Here is a 27422-nt window from a genome sequence, read left to right on the forward strand (position 1 = left end):
TTTGAATAGGAAGTAGCTTGATCAAAGTGTTGTTTTGAGGCTGATTTGGAAGTGGTGCATAGAACGGAATGAAGGTGAAGAGACAGAAGAAAGAAGAACAGTTAGAAGGCCCGAACTAAGTTGAGTGTGGAGAAGAAGGGATGAATTAAATTGCAAGGGATTTTTTTTCCCCCCAAAGGAGAAGAGCTGGCTCTTGATTTCCAACTGAATAGGTATGGGGAGGTTATGGAGAAGCAGTTGATCAAGACAGTCAGGAAGAATGGTAGTACCTTTAACAGTGTAAATAATATAATTAGGAGGGATGCCAGTTATGGGAGGGAAGGGGATGAATGTTGGACCTCACAGTATAACTAATGAGGCCAGGAGATTTAATCATGTGTGAAGTTGGAGAGCAATCAGGCGGGTGAGTTTTGGGTCTTGCCCTCTGTCTATGCAGGTGTAGATACAGGGAAAGCAGTTGGAAATATGGAACTAGAACTTTAGAAAAAAGATTAAAACAAAGGTGGAGATCTGGAAGACATCTGTCCAGAGATGGCAGCTGACTGAAGAAAAGCCAAGGGCAGAATCTTGAGAAATTCGGACACTTAGGAGACAGAAAGAGTAACTGAAAAGAGAGAAGCAGCCACTGGTGAGGCCAGGAGAGAGCCAGCGTCTCCGGTGCTCGGCAGCAGGGAGGAGCAAGGAACATGCAGACTAGGAAGTGGTCTTGGAATTAAAACGGTCATTGGTGACTCTGGGAAAAATGATGTCGTAGGTTGATGGGGCTAAAGAGTGAGCTAGTAGTGAGGAAGTAGAGTCAGTGAATGTAGGCTCCCCTTTTGAGAAATGTGATAGGGAACAGAAGGAAATCAATCTTGAAATTAATTAGAAACTGAGAGCAAAACTATTCGGATGAATGACTGAATTACTCAATAAGGCACTTAGATGGGGAGGGAGGAAGACGTGATTTCAGCCCTGTTGGGTAGACCAAGAGATGGAGTTACAACTGCACAACTGTTCATTTGTTTTCTTTTTTTAAATAGTTGCCTTTGCAGAACCCACATTTTTTGCACAAAACAGTGAAAGGAGTTAACCACTCTGCGTGTTATGACCTTGTGTTGAGATTTGTGGTTCAGTAAGCTTGTTTATCCTTATATTTGGGGTCTGGGATCAAAATCCTCAGTCGTGGAGGAGAATGGCTTTTACTACCCAGCATCCATTTCCAGGACCTGCCGTTAGTTCTTTAAGGAGCAGAAGAATTTGTGACTGTTCATTTTGGCCAATAGCTTTACCCAGGTCAAGACGGTACAGCAGACAGACGGTGTTGGTTTAAGAAACAAACATTGTGTTTTGATTCAGGCCAGGCTTTGTTCAGATTATGATTAGCCACTTATTAGCTGTCCAACTTGAGGAAATTGACTTACCTTATCCTGAATTTCCAACCTTTTCAGTTCTTAAAATAGATACATTCACTATCTATCATGTTGCATTCAGGGGTTCAACAGATATTTACTGAGCATCTTTGTACCAAACAGTGTGTTATATGCTGGAGATGAAAGGAGTAATAATACATGAAAGCCTGTAGCACGGGGCCTGGCGAGGTTAGTTCGCTTTCCAGTTTCCCCAACGCTGATCCTGAAGGCTCCTGGTTACTTTAGGTAATTGTATGTGTTTGAAAGGAAAACTGAAAACTGTTAGTCCTTTCTCCCCCAGACACTTCCAGCGCTTTGGAGATAGACATTGGCAGTTCTTAGCCTGTCTGTTACTTGATTAGAAAACCAACCCAGGGGAACAGTTACTGACATGGTAGCTGGACCCCTGACAGAACAGCTCAGGTGGGCCACCAGCAATCAGCCAAACTCTTAATCTACCCTAACCTGTTGCCCAGCCCAGATCCCCTGCGTGAAAATAAAGTAGGAAACACAGTCAGCACCCGTCAGGAGAGCTAAGGACCTTTACCATTCAGCATGAGCAGCCACTTCTCCAGGGCAGGCTGTGTGGAGGGAAAGAAGGACTCACTAACCTGGGTTAGCCGGGGCAGCTGTCAACAAGTCGAGCTGGCCTGAGCCCCAGTGGCCTCTTGCCCGGGACCCGGCCCTGTTGGCAGGTCTAGTTACAGAGGAGACATTGTCCTCGGTGCTCTCCAGGGGGCCCTAGAGCCCCTGTCCGCTGCCAAGAACCATGATCCTTCTTTAGTACACGCTCACTGGTACCTCTGCTGGGCACGGCTGGGCTTTGCTGGCCAGCGTCTACAGGCAGAATAACTGGAAACTAGGAGAATCGGTACATGTTTATAGGCAGAACAACTGTCAAAAGTAAGACCCTGGGGAAATTTGACTTAGTCTGCCACTGCCTTGACCTCATGATTTGAGGAGAGAAAGGCTGTTGTCCAGTGCTTGCTTCATATCATTTTGTTAAAACCCCTCGGTCTTTTCCCCAGTCTCCTGTCAATTTGGTACCTGGGACTACGACCTCCTGAGTCTCAAAAGACTGCCAACAGGAGGGAAACTCAGTGACCTGTGGGTTATTGTAGAGTCTGCTAGAAAGAGCAAGGGCTCTATTGCCAGCGCAAGACTGGGTTTGAAACCCAGCTCCACCACTTTCCAGCTCGGGGTCCTTGGGCAGTCCCTTAGCCTCTCTTAGCCTGAATTTCTCAAACCATAACAGGAAGCTACTATACGCCAATCCTTGGGCATACGGACGTGGATATTTAAAGGAATCACTGGGATCATGTATGTATATTAGCTGGCACGTCATAGGTGCTCAACGGTTGTTAATTTCCAGCTCCTCCCTTTAGACCCTAGAATTACGTTAATAAATAAATGTGTATCATCTCACAATGAAGACTTTAGCCTCAGCAGCCAGAACACCTGGGTTTGGTTCTGCCTCTTACTAGTTATTTGGCCTGTGGTCCTGTCTCTTAGCCTCTCTGTCTTCCCAGTGTACAGTAGCAAGGATAGTAGACCTGCCTCACAGGGTTGTTGTGAGGGTGAAGTGAGTTACTAATACATGTCAAGCACTTGTAACACAGCCTGGAGCAGAGAATAAATGTTAATTGCTGTTGATTTGTGGTCATGGACACAGTGATCTTATTAGCTGGAAGAGCTCAAAATGAAATAGTAACACGTTTTGACCAAGAGAAGAAGCAAGAGAAAAGAATTGATAGTACCTGGCTTCTTTACTTATTGGTTTCTTGCTAAAGCTCAAAGGACTCAAGTAAAAGCTATTGATTAAAATAAGTTGAAACAAGGCTTACAGTATCTCTGAGGACAGAAGAGCCTTCTGGTCTGTGTCTTGGAATTCAGCCCCTACCTGGTAACCCGTTCTCAGGTGCCATGGGCCTGACTGAGGAGAGAGAATACTGACCTCTCTGAAATCCATCCTTGAGGGCCCCTTAGCTTCGAAAGTGGTTTTTACGGGCTTGTTTTCCCCCTCGGGTCTGATGCTGAAGTGTCATTAGCCAGCTGGCACACTCAGCTGGCCTGATTGACCAGAACCATTTTCTGCCAGCGTGTCTGACCTGCTCCCCTCTGAGGAGCTGCTCACGAGGCTGGGGGCGGTGTCGGGGGCGGGGGGTGTGTGTGTGTGCTGAACTACCTCCCCCCCCAGCAGTGCTAAGTTGCTTGTTGCTTTGTTGCTGCCGGTTCTAACACAGGAGTGGCTAAAATTGTGAAAGCTGTCCTGTGTGAACTTCAGCTTTCATGGAAGAGCTTATGGAAGTTGACCCATAATTCCCAGGCCCACAGTAGATGTGGGTTGACTGACTGAAGTGTTTGTCCTTTGCAGCTGAGGTTCAGTGCCCCATTGCCTCCTTCCGCCTTCCATCGCTCCATGTGTACGATCTTCCCTTCTCCCTTTTAAACTTGAGTGGGCTGAAGCTCAGATCCGAGTGCCTTTTGCCTTTCCACCCTTCGTCTTCTCTTCAGCTGGCAGGGATGGGGTTAAGGATTGTTGGCAGCTAATCCACCTTGGTTTGAGGCCCGCTTCTACCGAGCTGGAAGAATGACTGGAATTTGAGGGGGAGGGGAAAAGATATTCTGACCTCTGCAGGCCCCTGGCCTCCAAACAGCATCCCTGGTTCCCCTTCTCCCGAGGAACTAGTAGTTGAAGTACCCCCAGATCACGTCCTTTATCCACACCCTCCCAACCACGTTAAGAACCTGGGAGCATGCTGGGGAACCTTGCATTTCTCTTGTAGATGTTGAAGACTATGTATTGGTATTTTGCTCTCATCTCTCAGCCTCTCGAACGGTTTCTCTTTTCCCCACCCCCTGTCCCTCTCATCTGCTCCACTGCCCTCCCCAAACCCCACAGGTCTGAGTGCATCAACAAGTTTGCTTCTGTCTTTGGGACAATGCCTCTTAAGGTGGTGGAGCACCGAGCCGACCCCGTCCTGTACAAGGACGACTTTCCTGAGAAACTGAAGAGCTTCCCCAACATCGGCAGCTTATGAAATGTGCTGCTGGTGGAGGTCTGAACACTAATCCCGGGCGGAGGAAGAGAACACGTCCCCCCAGCACTCTGATGCCCAGATTCCAGAGTGGGAGCTTGGCACATCCCTGCCCAGCCTGCTTACCCGAGAGCAAGAGCCCAGGGCGGACATCTGAGTACCTCGTGCAACCTCTGATGCTCTCGATGGGTTCTCTCTGAAAACTCCAGATGGAAGCCTTGGGCAGGCTCCAGGGGTAAGGCCAGCTCAGGCGTCCTTTGTTTGTAGCTCAATACAAGGTCTAAGAGGACACTTCACTGGCTGTAAGACAGCTGAGAAACCTCCAGCCCATTTCAGATTTGGGGAATCAGGTAAGAGCTACCTGTTTCTCACTTTTCGTTACTTCAGATCAGTGAGTTCTTCAGAGGAGAAGCCATGCCCAGAACTTGGTGCAAAATCCAAACATCTCAGTGGCATTTGATGCCTTGGGACAATGGGGCGCTGGCCTCGTCCAGAGAAGAGCACCGGCTGCCGAGATGGGACCTAAAAGTTCCATGAACTGTCTCTCTTTGGTTTGGCTTTTTGATATGATTAAAATTATTTTTTATTCCATTTCCTACTATGTCTTAAATATTGGTTATGGAACTCTGTTTCTTTTTGTGTGTATTTAACTCTATCTTCTGGCCTCAACTCCAGTCTCCTCCTCATGTCTGGGAAGATACGTAGCCAGGAGGAGTGTCCAGTGCCATGTACATCCAGCAGAGGAAGAGCCCCAGACTACAAACACTCTTAGAGGAGATGTGTCCCCAAACCTCCAAAGGAATCTGTATGCTTCCTGGTTAGATCTAGATATTCTCCAGGAAAAACAGAAGGCCTCTCATAGCCATACACTGAGTCGCTCTGCTGGTACCATGTTGTAAAAGTTGAGGCAGTTGTGACCCTCACCCCAAGGGGATGCCAAAATTTCCCTCATTCTCTTGGTATAAACCTAACATTAGCCAGAGAGGTTCTGGCTAACGTTAAATGCTGCTATAACAACTGTTTTGCAATAGTTGCTGGTGTATTTAAATCATTACATTTCAGCATTTAGTAATACTGCACATGTGTGAATTATACCTCTTTAAGCCCAGTTGATGGACAAATCTACCCTGGCGAATGTTAGACGTTATGGATTCGAAACAGATTTATCTGTGGCTCTGATATTAAAATTAGCCACAGTTTGGGCTTTAGCCATAACATATGTCCCCAGAACACAAAATACATAATAATTTGCTTGGAATATGGGTATAATTACTGAAACCTAGTTGTGTGCCAGTCCAAGTCACTAAACCACCACGCATTGTTCCGTCGAGTGACATGAAGGTGAGCTGTTCTCCTGCTGTAGTTTTCAAACTTGCAGTTTTAACGAGTCACTTCAAATGTGCTCTCATAGACTTTGAGAGGCCAAAGAAAACTTTCAGAAGTAGCAAAATTGAGAGTGGAAATCTTGAGAGTCTCATCTTTCATATTAAGGAGCGATAGAATCACGGACTGTTATAGGTGGAAGGGATGAGATAGCATCTCCAGGTCATTCATTTTGCAGATGCAGACACTGGAGTTGTGATTTATTCGTGTATTGCAGCTGCAAACACACGTGCTTAAATCAATACTAATGATTTGAATAATTAGATACTAGTCAGCAGGGGATATGGGAAGGCATTTTGGCCTCCTATTCATAGTACTGGGGCTGGTATGATAGAAACCAAGAGGAAGGGTTTTCTCTTGTACACCCAGATACTGGTAGCTGACACAGTGAGTACCTCTGACCTTTCTAGGGGTTCTCTAGCTTGTTTTCCAAGATTTGGGGCAGGTGGAAGGGGAGGAGGGCCTCACATTTAAATCCCAGCTAAAAGCCAAGAACTGTGCTGACATTGCACGTGTGTTATCTCACCCTCAGTGTATAGCAGTCTGCTCTTTTCACACCACCGACTGCACTACCTTAGTGGCTGGTTTCTAATCCAGTTCTCACTCTCAAAGGGTGAGATTTTCCCTTTGATTATGGAAGAGAAATGCTTCAATCTGAAGTCATTGGGAGCCCCAGGGGACTGAGTTAGTGGGCCTTTTTCACCTTCTTAGGAGTTATTGGACTTCTAAGGGCATTAAAACTCTATCTCAAGTACCTTACTACCCCCAGAAATATTGGGGACTAGATCTTGCAACACAGCAGAAAAGACTTTTTATTATAGAATGAGTATTACATCCTAGGCACTGGAAGCAAACCTCAAAGCTTCTATTCCTAGGAACAGACGGGGTGCAGGTCACCAGGAGAAATTCAGGACAGGAATATAGGAAGTGATCGTGATTCATGGATTCAGAGACTAGGGACTCAACCCCTGTGTTGGTGAATTTCTGAACTGCTCAGCAGCAAGCCTCACCTATAAGCCTGGGCGGGGATCCTCTGTCCTTGGGATGCCATAGGGCCTGGTTTTAGAAGTGGAACAAGAATGCTAATTAAAATGTCATGTTCTGGCCTACAACAGACAACAGCTGGTTTTAAATTTAAGAAATCTTTTTTAAGGAATTGCATCCTACCGGCCTGTACAGACGATGAACCTGAGTTGGCCCTGGCCTTTGTCCGAATGTGTGCTCCAAGTCACTTGCCTTTGCCCCCAGGGATCTAATTAGGATGGGCTGGCCCACTTGGAGCGCCAAGGTTGGAAACACTTCTGTTGGTTAGCATTAGATAGCTGCTAATATTCTTATCTCGTGTATTTTATCAAGCCCCACACAGGTTTAGGCAAAAACCTCCTTTTCTGGGAAAATTAAGGAGGAAGATACCAACTTTTGTTCTCAGAATCTCTGGTTCTTTCCTGCAAATGATGCTATCCTGTCTCCTCTCCTTACTCAGTGTCATGAAGGTCAGAACTCTGGCTTCTCTGCTGAAGCCTTACGTGCTTCCAGCTTGTGGTTTTTAGGAGTTTCTCTGCTGCCTGTGGAAAAAGTGACCATCATCCTGGCCTGTGCTGACAGGACTGGGAGCTGGAAGAGGCCAGCAGCCTCCGTGCTGTCACTTGCTGAAGAGGTTGCTAATAGCTCTGTGATCCCGGCTTCCTCCTGGGACAGTCCTGACTGGTGGATCCTTGCCACTGAAAGGTGGCAGGCTTCTAGCCACGGAGTTCTAAAGGTCTGATTGCTGGGTTCAAGTCCAAGACCCTTTGATGGTAGAATTGAGAAGTAGGTGAAGCAGGGACTTCCCTGGTGGTCCAGTGGTAAAGAATCCGCCTTACGATGTAGAGGACGCGGGTTCGATCCCTGGTCAGGGAACTAAGATCCCACATGCCATGGGGCAACTGAACCTGCACGCCACAACTACTGAGGTTGCACGCCTCAACTAGAGAGGCTGCGCACCACAACTAGAGAAGAGAAAACCCGCACGTCACAACGAGAGAGAAGCCCACGCCGCAACGAAAGATCCCGCGTGCCACAACTAAGACCCAAAGCAGCCAAAACTAAATAAAATTAAATAAATAAATAATAAATCTTTAAAAAAAAAAAGATGAAAAAGATGAAGCAGAGACGTGTTGGGAAGTGGTTCAGTTTTGGGGGGATTCTTCCTGGCTCTGCAGTCCCAGGATCCCGGGGGAACCCAGCCGAGAGGGTGGAGGTTTTGGGTGTTGGAGGTTCCCCATCGTCCAGCCACCGTGAGCCTGGTGGGTTTCCTTTGCTTTGGGGACAGTAGCATCTCTGGGGGTAGGCTGCTTTTCCCATTTCTCTTGGTCGTCTTCTATTGCAGCAGCAGAAGCCACAGCAGGCCATTTCCTGAGCCGCCCTGGCTCAGAGAGGCAGAGGCAGAGAATGCCCACTGGGCCCTCACCCCTTCAGCCACTTCCTGAGGAGCAGTCCTGACAGGAGCGCCAGCCATGTTGGTAGGCGGCTGCTGTCCAGGAAAGCTTTGGAAGTGACTTGAGCTTTCCACTCAGGGCCCGGAGGCATATGAACCCTGGGGTCCGGCTGCTCGTCTCACCCGAGAGCTCTGTCCCAAGCCCTGGGGCTCCTGTCCTAGGCTAGTGTTTGCTTCTGAGTAAAACTGGGGGCAGCTTTTGGCTCCAATTTGCCAAGTAGGCCTGGTGTGATGATCTGAACAGGCCTCATTGAGCTGCTCCTGGCAGAGGAAAGGTAGGCAGGTGGACTCTGCTCTCACTTGTAAGGTTTTCCCCCTCTTTAGGGTGGGAACGTCCTAAGCTAAACTCACAGCCTCTCTTGCACCTCTGTTAAATGGACTGTCAAGGGATTCCCCGCATCAGGCTTTGTGACGTCCAGGTTCCCAGGGAGGGGTTGTGTGGTCTGTCCAGGCAGTGTTGGGCCTCGGCTTTTCAATGTCAGGCTCACCATTGCTGGCAACACGGGGAAGGTGGCTGGGCAGTTTGGCCCCCTCTCCCAGCTTTCCAGGCTTCTCTCCTTTTCAAGAAATTGTTGAGTCACGAGCACGTGTGTCTGGCATTTGGTTTCCTCAAATTTACAGCCTTCTCAGGGTAGAGTTTTTTCCTTTCTTCAGCTCCCAACTGGTTGGGCCCCTGGTTGCATTTCTTCCCAGTCCTCCTGACTGGCGCAGCGCTGTCAGGCCAAGACGAAGAAAGGGCAGGATGTCTGGGTCACTCTTGAGAGGTACCAGGCAGCTGTGTCTGCTAGAGGTTTCCTCAGCAAAGCACCAGCTCGTCTCCAGCGTCTCAGGAGCTGCACATAGAGTGACAGCTGCCAACAGAGCAGGGACCGGAATCCGTGGGTCTTGGAACCAAGCCTCCATCCACTCCACCCACTCTGCAGAGCCTTCCCCTCACAGTGTATCTATTTGAGCTTTTATTTACAGCTGCCAACTTCTATCATTAACTACTATGCCTAAGAAGAAGCTCAAGGACTGTCTGGTTTTCTGGTAATCACAGCTGAAGAACAACCAACTAGTTACTGACCCAGGTAAGGTAGTATTCAGTCATTCGGTTTTCTAATTGTTTCATCAATTAGAAATTGATGAATCATTGATTCATCAAAATGTACTCTTTGCCAGACCCTATGCTGGGTCCAGGAGATAGAACGGAATAAGACACAATCTTGATCTCCAGGAGCTCCAGTTCCAGTGGGAGTTCTTAGCTCTGTGAGATGGTGCGAGTCCATCAGTGGCCTAGGACTCCACAACATACATTTTAGTCCCAACTGTAAATGAGGATTCCATTTACACCATCTTCTGCGGTGCCTGGAGGATGCGAGCATTGTTTTATTTCCTCGTCTCATAGCACCTTACTCTGAGTTGAACCCTGGGCCTTCCTTGGCCTTGAGGGAGTCCACTCCTGTGCCTTAGTTTCCTCAACCAGAAATTGGAGATGGCAAGAGCACTTAGACCTGGGTGGGTGAGATGCAATGATGGATCTCTTCCTCTCTCCTTACCCAGGGTCCTTGCCAGGTTGTACCTGGTGATGCTGGCAGCCAGCCTTTTTCCGGCCCCTATTTCTGCTCACCCTGTTGCCAGAGAGCTTGGGCGTCTGGATCCTATCTGGCCCCGTCAGGGTGGATTACTGAATGAGTGGTTCTTTTGCCCCAGTCCCTTTCCTGTGCTATAAATAAGCCCCATGTTTATTTTCTTATGTTATTGAAATGAGCACTTGGGATTTGGGCCTCTTGACAAGTCCGGAGCGCGTCCATCCGGTGCCTGGTGAGGGCCCTGCATGGCTGGCTGCTGTCTGAAGTTATTTGGAGTCCTCCCGCTGTGTTTTGGACGTGGCTTAATTTCAATAGTAAGGGCTGTATGCAGCCCTGTATCTGCTGACTTTCAGGTTTCAGCTTTCTGCCAGCCTTACTGCCTGCTTAGAAGTAAAGCCGTGTTTCTCATTCAGGGGATAACAGCCACAATTGAGGTAATTAACGAAAATTGTGTATTGGTGGCAGCAGCTCCTATAGGATTTCCTATAGAGTCTGTCTCTAGTAGATCCTGAGGGGCTTGCCTTCATCTCCTCCATTCTGCCTACCCTGTGCCCAATCTCTGTTGTTGTTTTCTGGATATAGGCCTAATAGTCCTAATGATTTCTCTCCTTACAGCCTTGTTCTTGTCACCAGATTGGTTTGATATATTGACAACTTGACCAAATGAAGATTCCATTGACTCCATCTTCTCCAAAGCATGGAAGATGCAAGGATTTCTTTTCCTCTTCCCATAGTATCTCCCATTTGCCAGTTGTACCTTGGCCCTTCTTTAAAAGTTATAAGATGAATATCCATTAATAACAGATAGATGCTCCCTTTAGTACCATGGCTGCACCATCTCAATGGAGAGGGTGACCTGGGACATGGTGAGATAGAAAGGAAACATCTGGCAGCCCAGTGCAGCGTATTATATGCTATGTGGACGTCTGGGAAATAGGAAGTGTTCCGAGTTAGGATTTCCTAAGGAGTGATTTCTGGCTCCTTCAGGCTTTGACAGTTCATCAAAAGTATCCAATGAGACTGAGCAGCACACAGCATTGTCTATGAGATCTTGGGCTAAAGATCATTATCTGCTTCTCAGGATGGATTAGCCTAGTAAGTCACTCAGTAGAGGAATCTTTCTGTGGACAAACCAGAACCTGTAGTCTATTAATGAAAAGAGTGATATCTAACAAACAGTTTTCAGACAAGGAACCAGGAGAAAGTAGATTTTCACTCATATGTTTTTAGTCTGTTGACTCCTAAAGATTCTTTTCTTTTAAAAAATAAAAAGCCTATTGTGATGGATTCATATTTATTGAGCACTTACTATGTGCCAGATACTGTTCTCAATATGAAGATGTTGCATTGAACAAAGTGCCTACTCTTGTCAAAGGTACATTCTAAGAAGGAAGACAACCAAAATGAGTAAATGAATAGAATTTCAAATGGTAAAAAATGCTATGAAGAAAACAGCAGAGTAAAGGGGAGATGGATAGTGACTTGGGCATGAGGAGGTATTTAAGATGGGTCGGTCAGGAGTGGCATTTAAACACAGATCTTAATGTTGAGAAGGAGTGGACCATGGAGATACCAGGCAGAGGGAAGAGCTAGCATAAAGTCCCTCAGGCAGGAAAAAGCTCAGCTTGTTTTTAAGAACAGCAAGAACTCCTGTGTGACTGCAGTTTATTGTGTGTGGAGAGCATGGTAGAGATGATGCCAGAAAAGTAGGCCAGCACCAAATTTTGTTGGGATCATGTTGGACAAAAGAGTTCTGGATTTTTATTGTGAGTGTGATGGGAAGACACTGGAAGGCTTTAAGCAGAGGAGTGGAGTGGGGATGGGATTTTTGTTCAAAGATCCTTTCAGCTACTATGTGGAGAAAAGGCAGGAGGGAACAATAATGGAAGAAAGGAAATCAGGAAGCTATTTCAGGAGTGCAAGTGAGAGATGGTAGTGGCTTAGACTAGGATGGTAGCAACAGAGATGGTGAGGAGTTATACTGGGAGCAGAATCCATTGGACTTACTAATGAATTGGATATAGGAGATGAAAGCAATAGAGGATTCACAGCTAACTACTAGGTTTTTGTTACAACTGAGCGATACTATTAAGTGAAATATGGCAGACCGGGCAGGGGTAAGGACAGAGAAGTATGAGAGGGAAAATCAAGAGCTCCACTTTAGATGTGTTAAGTTTGAGATGTCTTTTGGACATCTAGGGGTAGTGTTACTTAAGCAGTTAGATGTCTAACGCTCAAGGGAAAAGTCAAGGCTGAATATATAGCTGGGATTTAAAACCATAGGACTAGATGAGATTACCCAGAGAGTCAGAATAGGTAGAGAAGAGAAAAGGACTGTGGCCTGATTTACAGGTAGAGAAGATAAGGAAGAACCAGAAAAGGAGACTGAGGAGTTGCCAGTGAGTTAGGAAGAAAACCAGGAAGATGTCTGTAAGATAGACTGTGATAAATTAGAGATACACATTGTAAACCCTGGAGCAACAGCTAAAAACATTTTTAAAAGAGGCATAGCTAATAAGGCAATATTGGAGATGGAATACCATAAAAATATTCAATCAAAAAGGATTGAATTGATTGAGAAAAGGGTAAACAAAGAACAGATGGGAAACACACAAAAAGCAAGACAGTAGACGTAAACCCCAACATGTCAATAATTACATTAAATGTAAATGGCCTAAACATTCTACTTAAAGGACAGAGGTTATCATTCCAAATGCTATCTATGAGGAAAACACTGTAAAATACAGTTGAGATAAAAGAATAGAAAAAATTATAGTAGACAAATATGAATCACAAGAAACTGGAAGTGATTTTACCAATAAAGGACAAAATAAACTTCAAAACAGGAACATTTCCAGGGAGAAAGAGGAATAATATATAATGATAAAGGAGTCAATTCATAAAGAAGACAAGTAATCCTAAGTATGTAGGAACTAAATAACAGTGCTGCAAAATGTATAAAGCAAAAAACTGACAACTGAAAGTGAAATAGAAAGTCCACAATTATATTTGGATATTTCAGCACTCCTCTCTTAGTAATTGACAGAACAAGTTGATAGAAAAATCAGAAAGCTATAGATGACCTGAATAACACTATCAACCACTTTGGCTTAATTGACAGTTATGGAACACTTCATCCACCAATAACTGAATACACATTCTTCTCAGGTGCACATACAATATTCACCACCAATGTGTTGCACCATAAAATGAATCTCAATTTTAGAGGAAATGAAAACATAAAAAATGTATGTTCTCTAACCATAATTCAAAAAAACACATACACCCTGTTGTTAATTGCAGCACTATTTACAATAGCCAGGTCATGGAAGCAACCTAAATGCCCATCGACAGACAAATGGATAAAGAAGATGTGGTACCTATGTACAATGGAATATCACTCCGCCATAAAAAGGAATGAAACTGGGTCATTTGTAGAGACGTGGATGGACCTAGAGACTGTCATACAGAGTGAAGTAAGTCAGAGAAAAACAAATATTGTCTATTAATGCATATATGTGGAATGTAGAAAAATGATACAGATGAACTGGTTTGCAAGGCAGAAATAGAGACACAGATGTAGCGAACAAATGTATGGACACCAAGGGGGGAAAGCGGAGGTGGGGGGTGGTGGGATGAATTGTGAGATTGGGATTGACATATATATGCTAATATGTATAAAAGATAACTAATAAGAACCTGCTGTATAAAAATAAATGAATAAAATTAAATTTAAATATATATATATACAATAAAAATGGAATTAAAAAAAAGTTCAGGTTGAGAGGAGTGTGTGTGGAATTCCAACGAGTCCTAGGTTAGAATAAAAGATTCCTTGATAAATATGCTGAGATAAAATGAGACTTTGAGAAGGTTTCCTGACAAGACAATGTTTAAAGCAAACAATAAGTTTGGATGAAGTATAAACAGATGTATAATTCACGAACACTTGATGCTGGTTTGAAGATGGTGAAGTATACTAGAAAGAGGTCTAGCCTCAGAGGTTAGAGGCTTGTGCCTTTCACCGTAAGACCTGAGGCAAATGACTTAATCAGTGGTATTTGTTTTTCTCATCTAAATAATTTTAAGAACGAAGGAGTTTGATTAGGCTTGTCTCTATCTTTGTAAGCTTTAATCTTCCATCAACAAAATGCCAATGTACTCACACACACAAAAAGTATGTTCTCTGATCACAGTGGAATTAAGTCAATAACAGATATCGTGGAAATCCCTAATAGTTAGAAATGAAATAACATATTTCTAAATGCACAGGTTAATAAAGAAAAAGAAATAAATTAGAAAATATTTTTAGCTGAATGAAAATGAAAGCAATGTATTTAAATGTGTCAGGTGGAGTACTTGGAGATCTATACTTGAAGTGCTAATATTAGAAAAGAAGAGGGACTTCCCTGGTGGTCCAGGGGTTAAGAATCTGCCTTCCAACGCAGGGGACATGAGTTAGATCCCTGGTCGGGGAACTAAGATCCCCCATGCCACGGGGCAACTTAGCCCATGTGCTCTGGAGCCCGTGTGCCACAACTAGAGAGCCTTGTGCCACAACTATTGAGCCCACGTGCTCTGGAGCCCATATGCCACAACTAGAGCGCCCCTGCACTACAACGAAAGATCCCACGTGCTGCAACTAAGATCCCGTGTGCCACAACTAAGACCCAACGCAGCCAAATAAATATTTTTTAAAGAAAGAAAGAACTAAAATCAATTATCTAAGCAACTACCTTAAGAAAATTGAAAAGAGCAAATTAAATACAAAGTGAGTAGAAGAAAGAATAAAGATAAGCGTGGAAATAAAATAGAAATGGACAAACAATGGAGAAAAATCAATTAAACAAAAACTGGTTCTTTAAAAAGATCAATAACTAGACTGTTCAAGGAAAAAAAGAATAAATTACCAGTATCACAAATTAAACGGGGGCATTGGTACAGATTCTAAAAATATGAAAAGGGAAATACATATGAAAACTTTATACTGTTAAATTCTACAATATAGATGAAATGGACACAAACTTCAAAAGACACAAAGTGATAAAAACTACCTCAAGAAGAAATAGAAAATCTAGATAGCCACATATCTGTTAAAGTAATCAAATTTGTAGTTTAAAACTTTCCACAAAGAAAAATCTAAGTCCATATAGTTTTACTGGCAAATTCTATCAGATATTAAGAAATAATACCAATCTTACACAAGCTCTTTTCAGAAAATAGAAAAGATAGAAATATGTGGCAACTCATTTTGTGTGGCCATTATTACCCTGATACCAAAGCCAGACAAAAACATTGCAAGAAAAGAAGACTGCAGACCAATAGCCCTCCTGAGCATAGACACAAAATTCTTTTAAAAAAAATTAGCAAGCCAAATCAACATACAGAAAGGATGATACAACATGACTAAAGAATATAAGGTTGGTCTAATATTTGAAAATCAATATAATTTACAACAGCAATAGAATAAAGGAGAATAACCATATGATCATCTCAATAGATATAGAAAAGATAATTTGACAAAATTCAACACTCATTCATCAATGTCTTTAAAAGAACAAAAAAGAATCTTCCGTATAGCGCAGGGAACGCTACTCAATGCTCTGTAATGACATATATGGGAATAGAACCTAGAAAAGTGGATATATGTATATGTATAACTGATTCACTTTGCTGTACAGCGGAAACTATCACAACATTGTAAAGCGACTATACTCCAATAAAAATTAATTTAAAAAATATTTGAAGAATTCAGAGGAAGGCTTTGTGTGAAAAATAAACATAGAAGACCCTTGTGTTAAAAAAAGAAAAAAACATAGAAAATATATATCCACACAAAGACTTGTACACAGATGTTCATGGCAGGTTTATTCATAATAGCCAAAACCTGGAAAAAACTCAGATGTTAAACAACAGATGAATGCAAAGGCAAATTGTGGTATATCCATAAATGGAATACATCTAAGCAATAAAAATAATGAACTGAGACACGACATGGATGCTTTGCTTTACCAAAATAGGCGAGCAAATAAGCCAGACACAAAAATGTACATACTGTACATACGTACTATACATACATACAAACGTACTCTTATGAATAAAAATACAATCCACGTATTAGAAGTTTTACAACAGGCAAAACTAATCTACAGTGACAGAAAGTAGATCAACATTATCTATTGCTGGGGATTGGCTGGGATGAGACACAGGGGAACTTTTTGGGGTGAGGAGAATGTTCTATATTTTGATTGTGGTGATGGTCACGTGTCCAAACATCCAACTCTACATGTAAAATTGGTGCATTTTATGTAAGTAATACCTCAACAAAGATGATTATTTTTTCAATAGTCGTTAAAAACTGTCACCTTTCACAGTTCCTTGGCTTTGTCATGGACCAGCGTCTTTCTCCTTTACCTGGACGTTTGCTTAGGCCTCAGGTCTAGGCTACCTCCAGTTCCATTGCCTCCGTTTAGTGTTTTCTGTTGTGTTCTTGATGTAGACGGCAGATTTGCCAGGCATCTAGCTGATGTTTATTAAATGCTTGCTATAGTACTGTACCAGGTGTTACAGGTAAGTAGGTGAAGAAGATAGCCTTTCCGCCTTCGAGGAGCTTATAATCAAGTTAATACAGGAGATAAGACCCTTATAGTCCTGTCTACTGTACACAACTGAACGATTAAGGGTGAATTGCACACACTCCCTGCTGTGGTCGCTTCTGACTTGGTGAAGAGGGTGAGACTTGAGATAGGCTTTGGAGAATTAATAGGTGGAGATGGGCACTATATGGATAGGGGTGTGCTGGGAGGTCAGGCAGGCACTTTGACCTGGGGGGAGTGAAAGGAAACAAGAAGATGAGGAAGTATACTGGATATCCTAGATTTGTAGGAGCACTGACTCCAGGTTGGGACATTAGAAATGATGAGGCTGGAGAGTGGTTTAGGGCTAAACAAAAGAGCTGAAATGTCTGTGGACAGTGTGAAGGCCTTTCAGATGATTGTTCTGCTTGGGGACGTGATCAGATAGTCTTTGACACCATCGTGTTGACACAAATGATGGAGTGGAGCAGGGAGGGATCAGAAATGGGATGTAACTACTTACGCAGTAGCCTAGGTAGTAAGTGACAAGGCACTGAGCTGAGTGGTTGCTGGACTCACTGGGGAACTTGCTGGGAAATGTTGAAATCCTTTGGGATATGGGGTTGAGAAGAACAGCCACTTCACCCATATAAAACACACCAGCCACACTGCTTGTTACGGATCAAATCGTATCTCCCCACCCCACACTAAAATTCATATAGTGAAGCCCTAACCCCCCAGTGTGACTGGATTAGGAGACAGGGCCTATAAGGAGGTAGTAAAGTTTAAGTGAGCTCATGGGGTGGGATCTTAATTCATTAGGACTGATATCCTCATAAGAAAAGGAAGAAACACCAGATCTTTCTTTCTGCATGAGCAAAGACCATGTAAGGACACAGTGAGAAGGTGGCTGTCTACAAGCCAGGAAGAGAGGCCTCACTAGAAAACAAACCTGCAGGCACATTGATCGTGGGCTTCTAGCTTCCGAGAACTGTGAGAAAATAAACATCTATGGTCTAAGCCACCCAATGGGTGCTATTTTGTTATGGCAGCCCAAGCAGACCAATACACCACTCACCACGAGATCGCTTACCACCCACGTTCCCCATCCCATAAATATAATATCGAGGATCTCAGGGCTTTATATTCTGGTGACACACCTTTGTGAAACGGTAACCTTAGCCTTTGGCATCCTGCCCTTAGCCACTCGGATAGAAGTCAACCCTGTTAGCCCTTCCCGACCGTCAGAGTGCGTGATTCCTCCTGTCTCTACAGCTCTTCACTGTTTTCAAGTATTTTGACTCTTTGGGACTTCATAACCACTCATCTCACTTCCTATGAGATAAGCAGGAGTTGGTTTTCCCCATTTTACAGATGAAGAAATGGAAAATCAGAGGATTTTAATGGCTTGCCTAAGATAACCAAGCTAATAAGTTGAAAAGTCAGTTTTTAAATCCAGCTCTCCTGTCTCTCGCTCACCACACAGCTTCCCGGCCCGTGCTTTGCTATGCCCTCCTCTGGACAGAGCTTCCTGTTCAAACCTATCTCAGAGAGGAGATGTGGGCAGCCTTTGGGCATTCTTCTCTTCCTTCCCTTGTTCTCCCGACACACACACATACTCACTCCCTCACTCATTTATTCATTCTCTCTCTCTCCATAATGTAGCTTGGCCTTAGTGTCATAACAACAGGGAGCTCTTCCTTTTCCCCCAGAGCCTAAAAACGGCAGAGCTCCATTGTGGGTAGAGGACAGAGCAGGGATGGGGTGGGGGGCTTGTGATGCAACCAAAAGAGAAATCTCAGGAGGTGTGGCGAGAACGCTGCAGCCCCTGGGTTATCTGAACTGCATCTCGACCAAGGCTCTGGGGGCATCTCATGTGGGCCCCACCATGGGTTTATTCCCAGCTAGTTAAGGCAACACCTAACACGTGGTGTGCACAGGGTCATCGACTGAAGCTTCTTTTGGAAGTTTGCCCTTCCTAAAGCCTGTTGGTCTGTGTGGAGCTAAAACAAAATCTGTATGGAATCACAGGATTCCCGGGAAAATGTCGACTCTCACACCCCATCGTCCCTGGAGCTGGCACGCATCTTCTCACTTCCGAGCCCTGTTTTGAGGGATGGGTTGTTTGTGGAGGGCCTCTTGTTCCTGAGCAGCTGAGCATGCAAGTCTGAGCCTGTGTGAGGAGAAAGACCCCGACTGCTGCATCACCCCGCCCGGCCTAATCAAGGGTTTCTGCCGAATCACAGGCCAGCCAGCTTGTGGTGCCCTGAGGTTGGCAGTCGTTCTTGTAGCGAGACCTGGGACAATGGGATTGGTGAGAAGCTGACAGCAAGAGCAGTTGCTCTGGAGGTTGGAAAGAAGCTATCTACAGACCGCCCCTGAGGTAGAGTGGAGGTGTGGAAGGCTTAGGGGCGTGAGGATGGTGGAGGGATGGCTGGGGAGAGGAAGGGTTTGAGCCCAAGGGTAAGTGGAAAAGCTCTGAGATGAGCACTCTCAGACACGAGGCCTCTCGGGCCATTTTAGGGAGCTGGCCTTGTGCCGGCCCAGCCCCGGGGACACGAAACAAAGAGGTCAGCCTCCCAGTCCTGGGCTTGGCTCGTCAGGGGTGCACATGGCCCCTCGAGGAGCAGGGTGGGCAGGGTCCACGGCCAAGCAGAGGCTCTGAGTTCACTCCAGGCCCAGCTCTAGCCTTCCTCTTCCCATTCAAAACCAAAACAGAGCCTCCCCTCGGCCCCACCTTCCCATTCGTTCTCTCACTTCCTCATCGTACTATTTTCTGAGGCGTTCAGACGTGAACGGAATTGGCCCTCTTTCGGAGCTTTGTAGACACGTGGGCTGGTCAGGCAGATACATAGGGAAACCACACGGCGTTCTGTGCTGAGACACTATTACGAACAGTTCTGTGGGAGCACAGAAGGAGCAACCACCGGCCTGGGGGTGGAAGTTGGGGTGAGGCGTGGTGCTGAGAAAGATCTCCACAGAGGACCTTATCATTTGGGGGCCACAGAGCACGAGCAGGAGTTTTCCCGGTAGAGAGGGCTGGCGACGGGGCACAGGCATTCGAAGCAGACAGATGGCAAGTCCACTACTGTGGCCAAGTGAAAGGCCCCAGATGGTTTGGGGAGCAATGAGTGGTCCTGGCGGCCAGACAGGGAACGGCTGAGCTATAGTAGATATTCAAGGAAGCCCTGCTGGCCTGGTCCTCCCCGGAGACACTCCTTGGAGGCGCAAGTCCCAGGGACGGGTTACGTGAGTCACCAGGGAGGCCCAAACGACCCTGTCGAGCCATCCTGCCCTTTGGCAGTAGCACTCATCTGGACTCCAGGTTACTGGGGTTGCTAAGCAGGGGTGCAAGGCAGGCGGCTTCCCATGCACAAGGCATTTCTCCCTCTGCTTCTGTTCCCACCCTGGGACTTAGCAGTGACTTGGTGTGGAGAGCCCAAGAGCTGCCGTGACCCTAACAGATGAAAAGGGTCATTTTTAAAAACAAGTTCCCAGCTCAAGCCAACCTAAAACCATCTAGGTCCACATTGAACGAGAACTTACCCTACAGGTACCGAATCTGAGATGTGTCTTCAAGAAAGCAGCATTTAAATAGTTGGAAAAAGATGAAAAGGAGTCTCCTGTCGGACTCAGAGCTGGTAGTCGGAGGGAGATGCTTTTCTCCCGGGAGTAATCGTGGTCCTTCATGTCACCATTGCCACATCAGCTTACAAAGTCCATGCATGTGTCATCTCCATTTAATCCTCCCCCCGCATTGGTGAACTGGGCAGGGACAGGCTTCTTCCCCTCCTTCTGATGTGAGAGCTGAGGGTCAGTCAGGTCATTTGGCGAACGAAGGTGTCTCCCCCTCGGCACGGGGAGCGGGGGGGGGGGCTCCCTTGGAGAGTAACTGCCTCTTCCTTGAGTCACCTTCATGCTGGAAAGCAAGGAAGCATCTATTCCACAGCAGAACCTGGGCCCCCCACCCCTGCTCCATAATTTGTATTTAGAGCTTTGCTTTAAAAATCCCCCAAACAAACCTCCTGCAAGTTCTCTCAGCCACTAAGCATAGAGCCAGGACGGGGACCTGCCTCTCCTGGAAGCCTGTCCTGCACTCTTTGTGCCAAGCAGCCAGGTCTCCCCACCCTGGACCTCCATGCCCTGGCTCGCCCCTTGCTTTCGGAGCAGACCCTGGAAACACAGATGGTACCAGTGACATCGAGGGGCCATGATGAGCGCACTGGAGATGCAGGGGCAGCCCCTGTTTCCCCCCTTCCCCCCTCTGCTGCTTGCCTGCTGTGCAAGCAGGTCCTCTGGGATGAGGGGGGTGGCGCTCCAGCCCCTCGCAGGCCACGCACCCCTCTTTGTGCAGGAGCCCTAGCCGGCCACCTGTTGTTAATCTAGCCCTGGTAATCCATTCTGTACTGTGTCAGCAGTTCAAAAGGGCACTGTTAGTATTTTTTGCCCACTTCAATTAACGTGAGATTTCAGAGGCCCCTCCGATCACATTTCATCTGTCACAAGTCAGGAACAAAACAGACAGGTTCCAGTTGAGAGGAGGAAGGAGAAGGAGTTTATTGCAAACAACAACCAAACAGACAGTTTGGGCTGTGCCCAGCCAAGGGTGCGCTGGGCGCGCGCAGCGGCATCAGTGCTCCATTTGGCCCCGTGCCTGGGCCCCTACGTCCTCTTCTCATCAACAGTCCTCCCCTCCCCCAAAGATGTAAGTGCAATAACTTACTTTAAAAGGCAAGAACGTTTCTTTTAATATTTTTGCTATAATGTAGTTACATGGTGGTATAGGCAGTAAAATTTTATGGAACCGACCTCATTTTTTTATACATTTTTCTGAAGTTTTAATGTCTTTTTCATATATATTTTTAATATTCCACCCCAGGCCATCAAGCTAAAAGAAAAGTTGCATTTATACAGGGTTACGGTATCTTACAAGGAGAACAGTCAGTATTGATTGAGGTTCATGTTCCTTCCAGCACTCAGCTCTCTTTTCAACCACTGCACACCAAACAGACTATTAGACATTGAAAACTGTCCTTCAAAATCAGTAGTATAAAGGCCTAGCTCTGTGTATGTACGTGAAGGGGAAGAAGGGGCAGGGCAAGGCCGGGTAATGTTTTGTTCACTGGAACACCTTCCCCTCCCTCCAGCATCCTCAGGGAAGTCACGTGGGCTCCCAGTGACTTTGAGAAGTTGGGTGTTTGTTGTCTTCCCGTTTTTCTCTTTCATGATCACGGATTATTACCCTGGGGGCCTGGTTGCCAGCCATCCTCACTCCCGCTAGGCCTGTTTGCTTTGGCACCTGACAGGCCATCACGCAGACCCAAAGCCCCAGAGCGTCCAGCCCTGAGAGGGAATGGCTGCGGAAGCGGGATTTGTGGTGGTTTTTCCTGGAAGAGTTCCTCTTGTCCACCCAGCGGGAATGAGGGCGGAGGGGACACTGTCACTGGGCCCAGCGTGGCTGCAGCCGTGGGCGCTGGGAACGCACCTCACGATTGCTACCCCACCCCCTTGCAGTGTCTTTGAACTAACTTGGCCACCATGTTCCCCCAAGCTGGAGGCATGGTGGTGAGAGCTGAGAATCAAGTATAGTTGAACGAATTCAAGGAAAGTTCCAAAGCCCATGTCTTCCAAGTGCCGTTGAAGACTTGGGGACAAGCCTCTCTGTGTGTCCCCAGAGCCCTCTCCTCCCACGCCCTGGGAGCAGTGAGGGCATCTGAGGGTGGTAGCAGCAGCTTAGTAGTGTCAAGCCTTGGCTGCCGAGACTGGTTCCCAGCAGGGATAGGAGGCTGGCAGTGTGGGAAGGCTGCCCATGGGCCTGCCAGCCACCCGTCACTTCCGGCTTGCGTGGCCATCTCTGTTGAGATCTTAGGCAAATAGCAAAGAAAACCCCACCTCTTTTAGCTTACTGGCTTAGCAGTGACCCCCAGAGAGGGTCCACTCTCCTCTGCACCTGCCTTCATGAAACCTCACTCCTGAGGACGCCGCCAGCCCCAGAGAGTCACCCAAGCTTGCTTAGTCGTCACGGGAGAGGCTGCAGGGGCACGTCCCGCCCCAGCAGCTGACAAGGCAGAAGGCCTGGGCCCAGCCTCCTGACCAGGGGAGCTCTGCGCAGCACCGGCCATCAGAGCCCCTCGCTCAGCTCTGCCTCGGGTGAAACACGGCTCAGGGTGGTCGCGTCCCCCCCTGGGGGCCAGGGTCATCTCCACTGTGAAGGGATTGGGCTAACTAGAGGGTTTCTAATCCCTCCCCACTGGGCGATTCTGGGATTCTCGGAGTGTCAGGCAGGCCCTTGAGGGCTGGGACAGGGTGAGGACAGGCCTGGGGCTGGGAAGCTACCTGTGGGGAGATGCATAGGGACATTTTACACCAACATTTTAATCCTAGATACTTGACTGTGTTGGTGGGACAGACAGCCAGAGACACACAGCCTTCTTCTATCGGAAGCTTTTTCTTCTCAAGCTTTGGGTTGCCTGACTTAGGTCTGGCCCGGGCAGAAAGCAGACACAGAGAGGAATTGATGCCCGGGGTCCCTTCCAGAAGATTCCACTTAGGGCCCTCCTTCTCCCTTCCCTCCTCCTCTGCGGCTATCCTAGTTCTTCCTCTCCGTCTGACTCTCTCCCAGGGTAGCACATACCCCTGGTGAAAGTCCCTCTCATGTCCTTCCCAGCCAGTGGGGCATTTAAGGAGGAACTGGGGCATTGTCTCCAGCCTAAGGCCATTTCTGCCTTCCTCTTTCTAGATTCTGGGAGTTTGAGTTGTTTCCGCCAACCTCAGAACTGGAAAAGGCTTCCTAAGAGTCAGTCCAAGATCCTCAAATGTACGAAACGCTAAGGCCAAGCCTCCGAGAACATTGAATTCAGTATCCAAGACCCTTTGCACTTCTAGAAGGTCAACTCTAGAGCTACGGTTCACAAAGAGGTCTGACTCTTGTTAAGGGAAGTCAAAGCCAGCTCCTTCCCCGGTCTTGTTTCTGGAGCACATGAGAATGTGAGACAGAGGTGGAGACCACGATGTCCCCGAAAACCTAAGCAGCTCAAGGGGGAGGGTCTCACTCCTCCCTGCCCACCACCCAAGAGGCTGTCCTGTGTCCAGGCCTCTGGGCCTGGTGGACCTGGCCCTCCTCACTGACAGAATCGGGGTAGAAAGGAGAAAAGGCAGGCCCTTCTCCCCAGGGGCTACCTGCCAGGGGGCTTCCCAGGGCTCTGAAAGGCCTGCTTTGGAGGACAGGTACCCTGTGCCCCGAGCTTAGGTGACGGCTGGGCCCTGGAGCCTAAACTCAAGCTGCAGGCCTCATATCGGCAGAGGTGGCACCCCTGCAGAAGGAGGCCCCTCCCTGCAGGCGGGGAAATCTGCTTCCAGAGGGCATCCTGACCTCTGTGTCTGGAACAGAGCAAGTGACCCAGAGGAGCTCAGCCCCACGAGCCCTTCCGGAGGCCAGGGCGAGGGGCTGGGGTCTCCCATCCCCTAGGGCAGAAGTGCAAGGGCAGGCGCTCTCTGCCCTACGCCCAGAGGAACACAGAGCCTCCGCCTGAGTGGAAGGCTCTGGGCAGGGGTGGCGCTGGAGACTGCTGAGGGCCACCTAAGGCCGTGTAGGGGCTGGCCTGCCGCCTGGAGCCCGAGTGAGCGTGCACTCATCCTCTGGCAGGTCCTGCAGCTGCTCTTGGTCCTCTGCTGCCGTGCCCGCCGGCTTAGCTGGTGTGTCTGAGGTGTAAGTCCTTCCACACCAGGACACTGCTCAGCAGCCCCAGTGAGTGACCAGAATGGGACATGGGGAGGGACAAGCACCTCCAGATCCTCCTGGAGGGGCTCGAATGGATGGAGAAAAAGCTACCCAGACCTGCCCACTGTCGCCGTCATCCTGCCTGCAGCGGGATGTCAGGTGGCCGGAGAGCGGACCTGTGTGCACGAGACCCTGCCCCCCACTCCCCTGGACACCTCCCTGCAGCCCTCCCTGCTCCTGGAAGCTTCCTTCCAGCTTCATGGGTACCGTGGGCGGTCTGCATCCTCCCTTGCACTGTTCACCCATATCCAGGGTCTCGGGGTGCGAGGGCGGCTGTGCGTCCTCCGGGGCCAGCGTTGCTGGGTGGCAGCAGGATCCTTCAGCTCCAGCTCGTCTCTCTCTCTGCCCAATCCCACCGGGTGTGCCCAGCACAGGGGACAGCAGGACGGGGACTCCTCGCCATCCAGGGTGAAGGCAAGGCGGGTGCCTTGGGTCCAGGAGGTGGGATTCCGTGGGCTTTTAGGGAGAGAAAAGGAGATGGGAAGGCCGAGGCCGCCTCTGCAGGGCAGCCTGTTCTTCAGACACAGTCATTGGCCTGGTGACCAAGGGACCACACAGCAGAGGGAAGGACGGACATGACTGCACTGTGGCCACTGCTGGGTCTGCATGGGAGTCTATCCTCGACTCAACGGTCAAACTGGGCAGGGCAGAGGAGCAGGAGTGGGGAGAAAGGGTCTTCAGCTTATAATGGATGCAAAGCTGCAAAACTCGGCCGCCTGGCTTCCTCCACTGCCTCTGGCCGGGAGCAGGGGGCTCGGCCTCAGTGTCTGCTGCCCCCTCCCTCCCAACAGTCCACGGGGCCTCAGACTTGGAGCGGCGGAAAGTGCTGAGGGCCAGGCCCCCGGCCCCGGGCCAGGTTCCTAAGAGGAAAGTCGAATGGGGGGCTGGGGGCCGGGGAAGCATGGGCGTGGCCAGTGCCCCGAGATGGGGGAGGGCACGGGGATGGGACGGGGGTGCTCTGTCATGTGGCCCAGGAGATGGCCGCGCTGTGCTCCTTGGCCTTCATGCGGAGGGCCGCGATGCTCGATGTCTTGCGGTCTGGCTCACCGTTGAGCTCGTAGCCGTTGAGGCCCGGGTTGAGGCCCGCGGCTCCAAACAGGCTGCCCATGTGCGTCTGGCCCACGTGGCTGCCAGCCCCAGAGACACCCAGGAAGTCGGTGACGCCGCTGGCCCCAGAGCCGGGGGGGTGAGGGGACATGCAGGCGGGCACAGGGTCACAGGGGACCACGCACGCTGGCACTGGTGAGGCAGCCCCGTTGTTGCTGATCCAGGACGGGTTCTGAATCTGGGGAGAGGGGAGGCAGGGATGTCACAGGCTGGCGGGGGCTGGGGTGCGGGGAGAACATCGGGGCTTTCCCCTCCCCCACGGATGACCTCTCCTCACTTACGAGCCCACCCTGATGATGAAACCATTCCGGAGCGTTTGCTTGGGAGCCTCTCAAAACCTTTATGGCCATCTAGCCCCTTAGGAGCCTTTGGCTTTTAGGCTCTGGCTCCCTCTGTTCCCAGGGCCAGGCGAGCGAGCGGCAGACAGAGGTTCCGTTTTAAACTTGAAATTTCATCAAGCGTCTAGTGAAAGGGCTGTCCTGGGGACACAGCTCACCAGCTGAGGGCAGCCCGCAACTTAAAGGCAGATGCAGACTTTGTCTCTGCATCCGTGGACCGCTAGGGTCAGCGACTGTCTCACTCGTCTCTGGCTCTTCCCCAGGCCTGGCAGGCCCTCGAGACATGATAGACGGGAGCTGACGTGAACCCAGAGAGCTCTGGCACTGGGAACATGGGCTGTGGGCTTGCAGGCTGTGGTGTGGAGGGGATGGGGTGGACAGCGGGGGCCTAAATTCTCTCAGAAGTCAAGGGTAGTGGTGGAGCTTCCAGGGGCTCGAGCCCTTGAGGCTTCAGAAGTGACTTCCGGGACTGAAAGGGCTGCCTCAGGAGATGGTGAGGGGAGGGATGGAGCCGGGCTGGGGGTGGGGTGAGGTGGGGGGGCACATGGAAGGTGTTCAGGCAGCAGGTGGGGTTGACCTGGACATGTTGTCTTCTATCTGTGCAGCTGTAGTCCCTTCCCTCCCCAGCTTCCACCTCTGGACCCGTTTTCCTCTCAGCGTTTACGGGGAGATAGAACTGGGGACTCAGCCAAAATTACATCCCTCCAAGTGTCCAGGCTGCCTGACTTTACTCACACTACTTCTCGTCCCTTTGCATCCCACTGAGGACTCAGATGCCCCAGGACGAGGGAATGACTGACAGCCATGGAGGAATATGGGAGAAGATGGGACAGACTCCTGGGAGAGCCGTGAACACGCAAAACAACCTTTCTGAAACTGGATAAGTCACAAAGCACTTTTGCACAATCTAATTTAGACCTTCGAACAACCTCGTAAAAGAGTTGAGGCAGATGCTTTTTAAAGCCCAATTCACAGGTGAAGAAACCGAGGCTCAGAGAGCTTGTGACTTGCCTGTAGTGAGAAAGCTCTGGAGCTGGGATGACTAAGGACTCCATGTTCATTCCAGCCCTGCCTCAAGGCCTCCAGGCTTTAGGACCCCTCTCCTAGGAAACACTCTGAGTGGCTCCCGGGGGCCCAGAGGCCCCCCTGGCCTTCAGCAAAGCTTCCTCGGTTCTGATGCTCATAGCACAAGTGGCCAAAGTGGCAGAAGAAAAAGCCACTCTCACCACTCCGGCCTTCCTTCCCTAAAGTCCAGCCAAGGCTGGGTCAACACTTACGTTGGACAGAAGGAGCTCCGGGCCTCCCACATTCTGGAGGAACGCACACGCCCGGAATGGGCCCCGCGTCCTCTTTCCGGGGAAGGCGCCCCTTCTCAGAGCGTGAGGGGCTGGGGACAGGCACTTACCTGGGCATAGTTCTCCGCTCGGGTGAGGAGGGGCAGCTCGTAGGCCGTGGAGAAGTGGGTTCGAACCTGCTGCATCTGCCCAAAACGCTCCCTCTTCCTCCACTTGGCCCTCCGGTTCTGGAACCAGACCTGCAGGACAGAGCAGTTGTCACGGGGGTCAGGCCAGGAGCTGGAGGCCCTGCCTTCGGGCAGTGCCAGCCTTTCCCTTGAGTCTCACCAGTTGCAGTGTAGGGTCGAGGCCATGGGGCTACAGGTAATGTGTCCGCCTCGGCCTTTATCCTCAAGAGTTTACAATCTAGAATGATAGACGTTGAGAGCCTGGAAGGCACTTTATTCCAGCTTATCATGTGGGCCTGAT

General features: G+C 48.6%; 2 protein-coding genes across 4 annotated transcripts in view; one reads left to right on the forward strand and one right to left on the reverse strand.

Annotated features, from left to right (window-relative positions):
• EXT2 (exostosin glycosyltransferase 2) overlaps positions 1-10576 on the forward strand; it is a 135054-nt gene extending 124478 nt beyond the window's left edge. For 2 of the 3 annotated variants that reach the window (XM_082844360.1, XM_082844362.1), the window contains one exon: positions 4294-4987. In XM_082844360.1, coding sequence (XP_082700486.1) covers positions 4294-4432 — 139 coding nt within the window. In that variant the 3' untranslated portion in view covers positions 4433-4987. Of the gene's footprint in view, positions 1-4293; positions 4988-9254; positions 9359-10474 lie in introns of those variants that run through there. The other variant, XM_082844361.1, reaches the window with a different exon arrangement.
• Positions 10577-25175: 14599 nt separating this feature from the next.
• The window catches only part of ALX4 (ALX homeobox 4), a gene marked incomplete at both ends in the record, with an annotated part of 40007 nt that continues 37760 nt past the window's right edge, over positions 25176-27422 (reverse strand). The window contains 2 exons of the mRNA XM_082843936.1: positions 25176-25499; positions 27065-27193. Coding sequence (XP_082700062.1) covers positions 25176-25499; positions 27065-27193 — 453 coding nt within the window. The remainder of the gene's footprint in view (positions 25500-27064; positions 27194-27422) is intronic.

The sequence above is a fragment of the Leucopleurus acutus genome (genome assembly GCF_964270905.1).
Source record: "Leucopleurus acutus genome assembly, chromosome: 8".
In the NCBI taxonomy this organism is placed as follows: domain Eukaryota; kingdom Metazoa; phylum Chordata; class Mammalia; order Artiodactyla; family Delphinidae; genus Leucopleurus; species Leucopleurus acutus.